This window comes from Daktulosphaira vitifoliae, unplaced genomic scaffold, assembly GCF_025091365.1.
Source record: "Daktulosphaira vitifoliae isolate Bord-2020 unplaced genomic scaffold, ASM2509136v1 Scaffold_3, whole genome shotgun sequence".
Classification (NCBI taxonomy): domain Eukaryota; kingdom Metazoa; phylum Arthropoda; class Insecta; order Hemiptera; family Phylloxeridae; genus Daktulosphaira; species Daktulosphaira vitifoliae.
In genome coordinates this window covers 12,087,669-12,101,332 of record NW_026099574.1, presented here as the reverse complement: position 1 = coordinate 12,101,332, position 13,664 = coordinate 12,087,669, and the positions used below count along the sequence as shown (strand labels likewise).

Below are 13,664 nucleotides of genomic sequence, written 5' to 3'. Positions count from 1 at the left end.
TAAAACTCGATCATTCTGTACTAATAATTCATATTTTAAGAATTCAGTTAATACTTCGTTTAATTTGACTCAATATTATTTGTACTATTATTACTATACGTGAAACAATATTTACAATAAATCTTTCTTACTACTAGAAATAAGATTGTGAAAAATTTACATTCAAATCTCATAATTACAAAATTACATAGTATCATACTATGATGATAATTGCTTACAAAATTCACAAGGTAGTAACAAGATATTTGAGTTTGATATGTTTTTTTATAATAAACATTTCTTAAGTATTTAATATCAGTTCCAATGTATTAAAAAAAAGTATTTTTACCCATGAAATAATTATTTTTTCTCGATGAATAAACGCACCAATATAATTGTATCCATTAATGTTCAACCGAATACTTGAAGTATAAATTACTTCATTATAGTAACTAGGACTTTTGATATCGAATCGTTACAGTGTACAGTACACCTTGTACTGTCCTTATAGAAACAAACACCTCTAAGAGTAAAAACATAATGATACTCATAGGCATTGCATGTTCTACACATTCCAAGAGTTTATTGCATTCGACAAGTTTTAAATGTTAATAAGTGTACATTTAATGTCTAGCATTAGAACTGATTGTGGATCTTATCTTTTAATGTTTATCCGGTTGTAAAAAGAATACTCGTTTAGAAAAACAATTCGGAAAATAACGTAGGTACCAAATAATCAAGTGTTTAGCACATTTATAATTATGTACAAATTTTTTTTAATTTTGTAATCATAACCTTTTTTTTCCACACGGTCGACATAATGTCGGCCGCCCTGGAACTACCGTGAGGTATTGCTTCAGGGCGACCAACGTCGCTATAAAGCTCACACCGCCGTGTTGTGACTCAGCCCGAAATTAATCAAGAGCTGAGTCACAACACGACGTGGCCTCCCCCGTTAGCCTGTTCCCGGAGTGGGATCCGTTGTCCAGTTCGCACCACGTGGAGGTGAGGGTAGTGCTTTGCTGTGGCTTGGCATAAAAATTCACAAATACACAGAAACACACAAGTAGCTAGAGGACAGGAGATACCTTAGGTAGGCTTCTCCAGTCCTCCCACCTTCTTGGGGCAGTCACTGGCCCGGTGGCTCTCTGCCCTGCACGAGAAACACGCACTGGTCCGGTTGGGACCGCTACAGGCCGTCTGCACGTGCCCCCTCTCGAGGCACCTGTAGCAGCGCGGTCCCTTGTTCTTTGGGACCCAGATCCGGCACGTGCTCCATCCCACTCGGATTCACGTCAGCCCGACCAGTGGTTGCGCAGCCCTAATGGGCACCTTGCACCACGCGAAGCGCCTCTNGGCACGTGCTCCATCCCACTCGGATTCACGTCAGCCCGACCAGTGGTTGCGCAGCCCTAATGGGCACCTTGCACCACGCGAAGCGCCTCTTTAACCTAAGCGGCCAACAGGTCGGCCTAGGCCCCGGTACCCCGAACCTCCAGGAGCACCGCTCCCGTCTTGGTTCTGCGGGTACCGGAGACCACGACGCCCAACGCCTGGAGGTCGACAGTTGCCATGACCCTCTTGATCATAGCCGAGTACTTTTGGTCTTCTTTGAGGGGACCAATAATAACGGCCTCGGTCCGCGGGGTCTTTACCTTTATAACGGGTCTCCGCGCCGAGGGGGGGGGTCTGGGGTTAGGGTGAGGGTCCACCACTGGTTTCGGCGTCTTGCGCCTTACAACCTTGTAATCATAACCTTAAATCATAAGAAGTATTCACTATTAAAAATAAACTATTTATAAACATAAATTGTATATAAATTAAAAAACGCTATGAAAAAATTAAAGATAACTATAAATTTATTGTAAGCAGACTTTAATTGCATTTTTTATCAAATATATTCAACAGCTATAAAATTTTATTTCAATTTTGAAAAGTAAAATATAATGAACATTTTTAAAAATATTATTTTTAAATGTTATATTTTCGTATAAATAGATAAGTCAAAATATTTGACCTAATTTCAAAACATATTTGATTTATTGTTTGTAACTTTTATAACACGCAAAAAATATTTAAACTATAATATTCGTTAAAAGCATATAATCTATAGAAATCCAATAAAAATATTAACCTACAATTTACAAATATAAAAATTACAGATTCTCTAAATTCTCTTTTCGTGTCAATAGGTTTACTAGAAAAGTTCTCAAAACGCCTTAACATTCATAAAATACCTCAAATCTATGCAGCTAGTCATAATAACTAATTTTAGGTGAATAATCTACTAACACATTTTTATCAATATAAAGACCCTTTCATAGACATATCACACATTTAAATACTTTGCTCACTTTGCATGTAAAAAAAAAAAGTATATACATATTTTTATATAATGTAAGGTCTTTGTTTCAAATATTGAAGAATGTTATTGAAGATAAAGCATGTTCTAACCTATGCACTTAAAACTAATTTGAAAATAAAAAAATTGTTGAATGGTAATTCTTTGCAAGACATCACATATTTGTAATGTTTAATAAACTTTAAATGAATATATATTCTTTTGTAATTTAACGATTCTCTTACTCTTAATAAATAATTATATTTATTGAACAAACTCCAAGGTGTTACAATGAATAAAGTTAATATTACACGTATACATATGTGTGTATATAAATAAGGTACACAATACAATCAAATAGCTAAAAACTTGACATAAAATCAATGTTAGTATTTTTTTAATGCTAGGTACTCTGTTCTTTTTCTGAATCAACGAAATTTTAGAATTATTTCCGACTTGCTTCCAATTAAATGATACCCATCAAATTAACCATTAGTAAAAAAACACTAACAAAAATATTACTTTGACTATTTCTAATTTATCTTTAAGATATTTTATACGGTAAATATATTTTATATGGTAAGGAAATGAATAAAGTTTGAATCGTTTACCAATAAAAAATAAAAATAAGAATCGGTCTAATGAGATACTATTACGTCAAAATGACTGCGTTTAACAACTAACACGGATAAAAGTTAAAATTTTATTAAAGTTTTGAAAGAAAAATTGTACGTTTTTGATACTGAATCATTAGTTCACGATAGACATATTTAAATACACATGAAATCTTTACAATGATAGTTGTAAAAATATCTTTAATCCATAAGTTTGCGCCTTATATTATACTTAAAATTCTTATCTCTAAAAATATTTAAATTTTCTTAGGACAAAAACGACGATAACATAGAAACTGCTTTGATTATAAAATCACCAATTGAAATTTTAAACTCAAAAATTATTGACTCAGAAGTCAAAGCTACATATCGTATCATAGGAACAGACGTGACAAGCTACAAAACAGTTTACTGCTATTCGTGTACCTTGTACGGTTTATACGGTATAAACTATGTATTTATTATTTCCAGTTTAATACTATCAATATCATATAAATATTAATAAGCAATAATTAATTTCAGTGACGTGACTATGATTTATATCTCACATATATAGGATAATTTTTCATTATCCCGTCCAAACAAAAAAAAAATGAAATTTTCACTAAGAATTTTTTTTGATTTAGAGGAATGTATCCTCTTTCATCGTTCCCTTATTACGCCCTAATAAATGTTTTTAATATTTTTTTTCTTTTACGTTATTTTCTTAAAAGTATTTCTTAAATTGGTTTATTATTTTTAAAGTGTTGCGTTATCTAATTAAATTAGAAAAGTGTTTAAAAAAATAATGCTCTAAAATGCTTTCAAAAATTTGTTTAAGTTTCATTATAAAATAAATAGAGACGTAAAATGGATAATTTTTTACTATTTAAAACAGAACATCGTATGTACGGTTAAAGTGTTACATTTTAACCCTTATGTATAAATGTTCAATTTTATTCTTTATTACTGCTTAGAAAATATTTGTTGTATGTTATTATACGACATTATTATTATTATTACATTCATTTTAAAAATTAATTTCATTAATATGACTTTAATTTTTTTTTTAAATATTTTAATAGATGTTTACTTATTTAATCGTTTTTTTTTTTTTTAATAAACGATATACATTATTTTATCGTAGCCGAAGGTAAAGGTTCTAAAAAAGAAAAAGCCAAGGAAGACGCAGCAATAGAAATGATAAAAGTCATACTCAACGAACAAAATGATAACACGTTATCTAACAGATTGGAAGCTTTTAATGAACAAGAGTAAGTTTTAGATAATTTTTCATTCAAAATTTTATCGAATAGCAAGTTAGACTATTAATTATGGAAAATATTTAGTTATTCATTACTAAACATTTTTGTCTATTCAATCAATAGAATCAATGAACTACAAAATATTTTAAAAACCAAACAGAACTACGCTGAGTTTTTAGAAGAAGTGATTCAAGATGAAATTTACTAAAAATAAAATAAAAAATTGTATACTTCTGATACAACATTCACTACCTAGAATAATTACAACGATTCCTCGAAAAACCTTAGAAATAAATCTCTATTCACATTTGCACTTTATCACCTTAATATATAGATCAGGTTTGGTCCCCTTCCCCAATATGGAACATGTAAATTTATATATTTAAAACAACTTTAACTATAATACATAAAACAAAAAAAAAATTTCTCAATAAGTGTTATAAAATCCTCTGAGCTCTTATTGATACCCTACAAATCAAATATAATAATAAATTTGAATCTAACTAAACCTTGTTTGATTATATATTAGCTAAATTACAAAATGTATAAATACATACGAGTTATACTATTGTTAAAATTTTTTCTTCGACCAACAAAAAAGTAGAATACACTTTTTCTTAAGTACGCCTTATTTTTAGTTATATGAGTTTGTACCATAACACATTTATTTGTAATTATTACTTAATTCTATTTAAAGCAATGTAAGGATATAAATTACTTTTTTTAAATCATTTAAGAAGTATACCACTCAAATTTTATAGATAAAGATATACCTTTCACGATACGCACATATCATTTCATATAGAAAAAATAACACTGTTCACATAAATAGGATTTTATTTTGGTTTTGTGCGCATGATTAATTTAGGAAAATTTTTTTTTTATTAATTTAATACTTAAATTGACAAATTTGACGAAAATTAAATATCTCTAAAAAAAAGTGCTTTTGGAACAATAACATTGTTTTATATACATTTGTGCATTGTGCAAAAGTAATTATTATTATTTTTTTTTTTTTGACAATGGCTTAACTATTAAACAAATTGAAATATCTTGATTTCTCTGAGATTTAAATAATGAACTAATAGTTTTTTAACTAAAATGACTTCTTGCTCGATAGCGCCCATATCTTGTCATTAATTTAACTAAAGTTCTCTAGAAGCATTTTTTTTTTTTTTCATGATCGCTAATTCATTTTAAGAAACTATTTTCTTAATGATGTTTCAAATAAATTAAATCCGACTATGTTTTCGCAAAACAATGCCTACTTTTTAGATTTTATAGTTATACATTTATTAGTTTTAATTGTATTTTTCTTAATTGTCTTTTGTTGAATTTCTATTTAAAAGTGTAAAGCTATTTTTAATGTAGATAATTATCAAATTATTAGCATACTAAACATATAAATAAAATAATATTATTATTACCTTGAGATTACGTGTTTTCATTATTTAAAAATCCCCGTGTATAACATTATTATACAAAGAAGTTTATAAAAAATAAATCACATTATAGTAAAACCAGTACCTCCTCAGCTTCGCATCGAAGCTAATAAATCACAAACAGTAAAAATTCCGATTTTTAAGTAAATAATTATAACCGTTTAATTTATGAAATATAAGCTAATTGCTGTTGATCATATTATACGAACGTTTCTTTTTTTCTATATTTGACACATTACATACATACTTTGTTTATAATCTATTTCTTGCTGATTAACATAAGTGTTACGTGATTAACATAATACAAATCTTAAATATGTTATCGTAAAGTAAAAATTTTAATTATTATTTTGAAATTAGACATTTAATGTTATTAAATGAAATTTTAAATTACGTTAAAATTAAATGACTTCTTAAGTATTTGATTGTTACTACATAATTGTTTAATTTGATTATTTTAATAATTATAGTATAGCAATTTTAAACTTTTAATTTAACAGGCTAAACTTATAAAGATATTAATTGGAAGTACATTTTTATTCTCATTCATGGTAATTTGGTTGCGACCCACGGCAGTCTACCACATTTTTTATAAAGTATATAATCATAGGAAAATTTTAAAAATAAAATTACGATCAAACTTGCTAACGTTAGATTCAATACATCAAAAAATATCTTATGACTAGAAGTTGAAGTCTTACACAGACTATTTCGCGGCAAATCGTGTATCTAAAAAAAAAAATCAGAATATACTAAATTCAACTTATTTTAATGATTAAAGGCAACAGTATTATTAAAAATATATTTACAATCTCTTCCAAACATTTTTTTTTAGTACCTGGACTTTGGTTTAATAAAAACGATTAAAAATTAAAAGCCTTTATTACTTCTAAGAAAGTTTTTAAACGATCCTTAAATAAATACTATAATAATACACATGAAATAATAAATATTTTTGAGACATTTTTATGACGAACAAATATATAATGATTAAGAAATTACTTCTACATCATTCGTCAACTTAATTCAAATTTCAAAAAAAATGCTTAAGTTATCAAATAAAAAAGGCAATTTTATGGATGAATTAATAAAATATTTCAAGTGTAAAATTTAACGATCCGCAGAAATATTTGAAAACGTTTTATAAATTTTATAAAGTTATTTTTTGTATTTATTTAAAAATTCAAACATTGTTTCTTAACGTATAAAAGCCATATAAAATTTTGAAAAAACCAATACAATTCACTTAGTATTTTTTACTCACGGGAGTTAGATAATATTCATCGTCTTCTTGGTCAGAACATTTAATATCATATTGGTCTATTATTAATGATTGGTATTTAATCAGAAGATCCTGTTCATTCATTAGTTACAATATTAAGTAAATATGTTGATTAAAAAATATCTATACAAAGGGTGTAATTTAACCTGAAATGAAGGTGCAAATAAGCAGTCACATCGCCAAGGGTTGTCTCCTAGGTAGAGTTGAACGATATTACGATTTCTTTGGAAAGCATTATCCAAAGCATAGGTCGGCACCTGCTTAAAAATAATAAAATGATTCAAATGATTCAGAAAGATTGTTGATTTTGTTTTTTACTAACTTTAGATAAGTTATTTCCTTTAAGGCTTAAAACTCTACATTGTGCTAACCAATGAGACCCTTCCAATATGCTTATTGAACTAAGAAGATTATTGTCCATATGGAGATCTAAAAGTTTTGCATAATACCGATTGTTCAGCAATTCTTCTAATGATGTTACCTAAATAAAATGTAACTACTTACCTCATCAAATTTTTTAATTTTACCTTGTCAATGTACATTTACAATTAATTTACATCGTCTTTGTTTTCAAAATGACATGTGTAATTTTGAATTATTTATACATAATTTATTTTGTGTTGTATCGTTAAAAAAAAATATGAAGGTGGTCGGATTTGTTTTTAAATTTATTTTAAACTTTAATTTTTAGGAAATATTGAATTTTTTCTAATAGCTTTAAATATAATAACATTTTTCTTACTTGATTGCCTTGCATTAATAATGTCGTTGTATTATGCGGAAGTTTTTTGGGTAACATTTTTAACCCTCTATAACTGCAATCTACGGTTATTAGAGGATGTAAATAAAAATAATTTCCTCTTCCTCGAACTACATTATCTAATGTACAAATACAATTATCTGGTTGATAAGGACATTCCTTTTCCATTTCCTAAACATTAAAAAAACAATTTTTATTTTTTAGTTAGTATTATTGTAATTGAACATTGTGAAAATTGGATAGTAAGAATTAATCACATATGGCTAATATTATTTAAAATTAAAAATATATATTTATAATATTAATTTAAAACTAAAATATTTAATTCAACAACATTGAGTTAATCTATTTAACTTTTTTAGTTATATTTTTTTATTTTAAAAGTTGGACTTAAAAAGTTCTTTGTTAGTTCCCGTCTCTCAACATATATTGTTTCGTACGAATCTACCGTATCATTCGAGTCTTAAGAAAATATATTAAATAAATACGATTGAAAACAAGAATAATGCACTTTTTGTATTTTAATATTTTATAATTATTCAATTGATAATAATAATTAACACCAATATTATTGTCAATAAATAAATGGATTTATAATTTAAATGGTAAATTTTTATTCATTTAAAAAGGCTAAAATATTTTTCCAAAGCCAGCATTTATCGAAATTCATGTTGTTTGACATTTTGATACAATAAAGTTAATTATTCTCTATTGAAATATGCAAGCAATAATATTTAACTCGAACTTAACAAAACTTATAAACACAATATTAATCTTACGGGTTGGGAGATCGTAATTAAAAGCCTTTCTCTCGAAATGACTTGCGAAATACGGCCATCTTACATTCACACTGCGATATATAAAATAAAAATCCACCATAATAATCTGCAAAGATTTCGAAAATAAATATATATTTAGACACAAAGAATTCTAGAGAACTCATTGACAAAATAATTTAATTTGCACTAGAAAAAATAAATAGGTTGATTTTTTAAATAAACTCAGTGTGTATCCTATTATTAAAATAATTACTCAATAAATAACAACTATATATGATGAATTAGCAAATAATTAAATAAAACTTAGTTTTTTCTTTTATTCTGTTATACATACTTTGTATATAAATTTTTTAATTATAAACTATTACGTAACAGAATTATTAATGAACTACTAACGTATAAAAGACGCAACACGGGAATCATAGGTTTTCCAATGTATTTATAACCACCACATATCATCTTATCTGCATCCATTACTTTGAATATAAAAGGTTCCTTTGAAGATTGAAGTAACCACGTCATATCATTTTTACAAAACCATGATTGCCCTACAAAATTATATGTAATTGACAATTTTTATGGAGATTGACTTCACTACTAAAGTTTCACTAATTAAAAATTACCTCCAATGTAGGAGTAAACAAAACTTACCTGCTAACCAAATTTGTTTTAATTTCGTCATATCCTCAATAATTGAAAAAGAAAATTGATTAAGTTTGTTATAGCTTAGATCTAATATCTCTAAAGAAGACAAATGCATAAACGCGGACGATTCAATTCGTTCTAAGTTTAAGTGGGATAAATTTAGAGTCTGAAAAATATTTATTATGTACAATAATATATTGATGAATATGAGAAATATTAAAAAGCAAAAGTAAGTAGCTATTAAGATTAAAAATATTAAAATAAAATTATTTATTAATTTTATTATTTCATCCATGACTTTACAAGTTATTCAAGTGACTACAAGTCTATGATTTCTAATACGATTTGTTTTTTCTAGTCGGTCAAAGACAAATTAAGAGGTCAATATTCCGAAAAATATCTTAAGAGATATTTCTTAAGAATTAATGAACTTTCATATGACGCTGATACAAGTATTGATTTTTAGAAATTATCAAATACGTATTTATTAAATATTTTTGATTGATTAAACGTATTGGAATAGTAATATGAAAAGTACAACCCTATTAAGTTAGGTTATAAAAATCTTATTATATGATAAAACAAGGAAAAAACGCTTTTCTGGGAAAATTACTTGGCGTGCTCCGATTTTCGAATTTTTTTTTTTCAACCAAAGTACTCAATTACCAGACTCCGGGAAAATTATTGGCGGAAATCGAAAAATGTTTGCCGCTCGCTCGCAAGCGTTTTAAATTTTTGACCGTTTTCAATAAAAACGCTTGTTGACGACAGCGTTTTACGACATAAGGTTTGAAATTTTCATCAAACCGGCCCAATGATATGATGAAATAATCAATTCAATCCGTTCATTTTTCACCATTTTACGAGCTTTTTTTTTTATTTTAAATCCACACGCATGATTTTAATATGGGCATTGACTCATTTTTACGCATATGTTTATTCTGAACCTTATTTTGTGTAATATGTATTTTTATTAGGACACTATTTTGCATATGCGCCTAGCACTATATTTTATATATATATTATCAAGGATTGTCATATGTTATATATACATTTCAAGACGGTTATAATTATATAATTCTATACATTCATTATCAGAACATTACATTATTAATAATCTTATTTTTCCCATGTATGAGTCTATGAGTTTATCGTTTCAATTGGGATCCATGTATGAAAATTTTGACGTTGGACAACATTCCAACGTCAAATCACAGCTACCAATATTTTGATCAAAATTAAATTTTTTACATTGTCCAACGTATAATTAGAATATTAATAATTTTTACCAAGGGTGTATTTAAAGGGGGAAATGGCCCCCCTTTGAACCAGCGCTATCAATATTTTTTTAGGCAACTTCTATGAAATACGGACTTAATGTCATTTTTTTTTTGATCAGCACTTTGATTTATAGCAAAAAAATTCTATAGTATGTTTAACAAAGTAAAAAAATATTAAATACCCTCCTAAAATAATTTCTGAATACGCCTAAGGAGAATACCTCATTAATAAACGTCAACCTTTTTGAAATTTCCTGATTTTAATAATTACATTTTTAATATATTTTTCTTACACTGATTCTTATGTAATATTTTTTTCTACAAAACACTTATTGTACTCGGCGTAGCCAAGTACTCCTACCTGAATCAGTGGTCTACTTATAATGACGGCTCGAAGAGGAATCCCAGCTAGGCGAAGCTTAGTTTTTCATGACAATTAATAAATGTAACAAAAAATTTAAAAAATGTATAAGAAGCATTAAAATTAATAATAATGAATAAATAAAGAATTGGATGATAATTATCCTTCATTCTGCAAAAAGTCCGGATTGAAAACTACCGCCCATTTAAATAATCCGTTAATTCGAAAAATTATCATTTTGTAGTATAGAATAAGTATTGATTACTCAATATCTATAATTAAATCATTAATATTAAATTTATTTAATATAATGGAAATAATTATTATGAATTTAATAAGTATTTCGAATTAAAACATTAGGAACCATAATCCGGTTACCATTCATATTCCCAAATGACGGATTCAATTGATAAACTGGATTGGCAGATTTAATCCATAATCCAGATTGACCAATTATGTGTTCAGCTCTATTCTGAACAGTGCCGGCGCTGTGATTTGCGAGGTACTAACTTTTAATATAATACATAAAAATATAGTGCATTTAAAAATTAAATATAATTTTTCAATGATCAGCATTTGGAAGTTTGTAATTAATCTTATCTAGTCTAACAACTTACTTTTAAACTTTGCATATTTTCTGGGAAAACACCAATAATTGTTTTGATCTCGCTATTTATTATTGTAAATTTTGCTAACTTAGAATATATATACAAAGATGTTGCCGGTTCAAAATAGTCAAATGGCCAATGACAAAACATTAAAGTATGAGCTGAAAAATATCTAAATAATATCTTAATAATAATTATATTAGTATTATGTATAAGTATAAATACACATCTCTACACACTAGTAAATAAAACTAACAAATTAATACATATTAATTTTTCTTACTCTTCATCTAAAAAATCACCATGAAATCCACCACTGCAGCCGATTCGTAGTCCATCTGGTCTGTAAATACTGATACATTTATTTTGAGGTATATTTGGAGCACAAAATTCACTTAGTTTGATGCTGTTAGCATCGTTTTGTATCAACAGAACTAACAAATACCTACGAATTAATAATATAAACTACAATAGTTTAGGAAGTTATTTCAATTTTTTCGGGTACATATAATATTGATTAGGCATTTTTTTGTAGGTAATGTAATGGGGTAGTGTGGAGTTGCCATAAATGAAAACATGAAGTTTTTGGTACCCTAGTAATATAATTTATGTATCATAAATGATACCCCAGTAATAGAGCCAACTTAATTCACTCTATAATAAAAAAATAACAGATTAAATATTGTAGGTATAACTCACTTAAAAATCATTTGGTAACCATCCATTTTCTAATTTTTATTAAGTTTGGTGATACTAAACAGAGGATACACTCATAACCATTATTTATACTTAGTGGAGTTTATTCTCTCGTCAAAGCAAGATAAAGATGACATTTTAATGACTCAAGGTAAAAAACAAACATTAGATTATATATTTTTGTGACAAAATACAGCATTAATTTACTTTTTACCTAAATATTCAATGAATATTTCAACATTAGAGGATATCTCGCGAAATAAGGGACTCGTAGATTTAAATAGTGAGATAGAGGATGAGAGGCTGTGGCATTAATGAAAAAGAATAAAGCAGTAAAACCAGATGAAGTGCCATTACAAGTATGGAAAATATTAGGCGATGTTGACATAAGGTAGTTGAAGGAACTTTTAAGTAAAATCTTATTAGAAGGGAAAATTCCAAATGAATGGAGGAATAGTATTGTGTTGTCGATATTTAAAGGTAAAGGTGACATACAAGAGTGTGAAAATTATAGAAGCATAAGAGAATAAGAAATAAGACATCGGTATCTAAAAACTATTTTGGATCTATGACTGATAAGCAACAATGGAGCCAGTATTTTTTGTGAGGCAACTAATAGAAGAGTTTAAGAAAAAGAAGAAAAAGTTGTGCATGGTATTTATAGATTTGGAGAAAGCGTATGATAGAGTACCGAGAGAGGTTTTAAAGTGGTCATTAATTATAAAAGGAGTCCCGTAAAAGTTCCTTAATATAATAGAAGATATGTATGATGCCACTTGTACCAGGGTAAAAAGAGTAGGAGTAACAGAAGGTTTTCGGGTAAGAGTAGGAGTGCTGCTTTAAGCCTTTACTATAGTGATGAATGAAATTACTAGAGAAATACAAGGAAAGGTGCCGTAGTGCATGTTGTTTGCTAACGATATAGTATTAATAGGAGAAAATTAATCAAAGGCTAGAGGTGTGGAGATCAGCTCTTGAAGTAAAGGGTTTACGAATAATTAGAAGTAAGACAGAGTTTATAGAATACGAGTTTGACAAAGGAGAACACGAGGTAGGTGAAATAAGGAGACCAGTAACAATAGGTAAGGACGTGATTGGAGAGGTGGAAAATTTAAAATATTTAGGATCAGTTGTGCAAAAGAGAGGTGGTATTTAAGGATGTAAGACACATGGTTAAAGGGAGAGGTTTAAGTGGAAAGAAGCGTCTGGTGTCTTATGCGATAAAAAAATTCCAATGAGGCTGAAAGGTAAATTCTACAAGACTGTAGTGAGGCCAGCCATGATGTATGGTTCAGAGTGTTGAGTGGTTGATAAGAAAGTAAAGCAGAGAATGTAGCCGAGATGAGAATGCTTAGATGGATGAGTAGAGTGACTAGAGAAGATAGGATAAGGAACGAACATATTAGAGGTAGTATAGGTGTAGCATCAATCGTAGATATGATGAGAGAAAATAAACTTAAATGATTTGATTATGTTATGAATAGAGATGAATCGGAAGCTGTAAGAACAGTTATAGAAATGAATGTTGAAGGAAGAAAAGGTAGAGGAAGATCAAAAAAGAAATGGAGGGAAGTTATTGACAGCGGATGTGAGCGTTGAGGATGTGGGAGATCGTGTCATGTGGAAGTTTAGA

At 28.0% G+C, this 13,664-nt stretch overlaps 2 protein-coding genes across 7 annotated transcripts in view; one reads left to right on the top strand and one right to left on the bottom strand.

The window, feature by feature from the left end:
- Nucleotides 1-5,575, top strand: part of LOC126900216 (uncharacterized) — a 55,941-nt gene extending 50,366 nt beyond the window's left edge. For 3 of the 4 annotated variants that reach the window (XM_050675746.1, XM_050675747.1, XM_050675745.1), the window contains 3 exons: nucleotides 3,206-3,377; nucleotides 4,061-4,187; nucleotides 4,302-5,575. In XM_050675746.1, the coding sequence (XP_050531703.1) occupies nucleotides 3,206-3,377; nucleotides 4,061-4,187; nucleotides 4,302-4,386 (384 nt within the window). In that variant the 3' untranslated portion in view covers nucleotides 4,387-5,575. Of the gene's footprint in view, nucleotides 1-3,205; nucleotides 3,389-4,060; nucleotides 4,188-4,301 lie in introns of all 4 variants that reach the window. The other variant, XR_007702820.1, reaches the window with a different exon arrangement.
- Nucleotides 5,576-5,631: 56 nt separating this feature from the next.
- On the bottom strand, nucleotides 5,632-12,113 carry LOC126900215 (protein singed wings 2). 3 transcript variants are annotated; one of them, XM_050675742.1, is made up of 10 exons: nucleotides 12,035-12,113; nucleotides 11,619-11,780; nucleotides 11,345-11,507; nucleotides 9,093-9,252; nucleotides 8,838-8,989; nucleotides 7,645-7,833; nucleotides 7,225-7,383; nucleotides 7,049-7,162; nucleotides 6,885-6,974; nucleotides 5,634-6,349 (listed from the first exon to the last, which is right to left on the bottom strand). In XM_050675742.1, the coding sequence occupies exons 1-10, from the start codon at nucleotides 12,058-12,060 to the stop codon at nucleotides 6,167-6,169; spliced, it is 1,398 nt and encodes a 465-aa protein (XP_050531699.1). In that variant the 5' UTR covers nucleotides 12,061-12,113; the 3' UTR covers nucleotides 5,634-6,166. The 3 variants fall into 3 exon arrangements, with proteins under 3 accessions (XP_050531701.1, XP_050531699.1, XP_050531700.1); XM_050675743.1 differs by having other exon boundaries at nucleotides 5,637-6,349; nucleotides 7,049-7,159; XM_050675744.1 differs by lacking the exon at nucleotides 12,035-12,113 and having other exon boundaries at nucleotides 5,632-6,349; nucleotides 11,345-11,496; nucleotides 11,619-11,694.
- Between the last annotated feature and the right edge of the window lie 1,551 nt (nucleotides 12,114-13,664).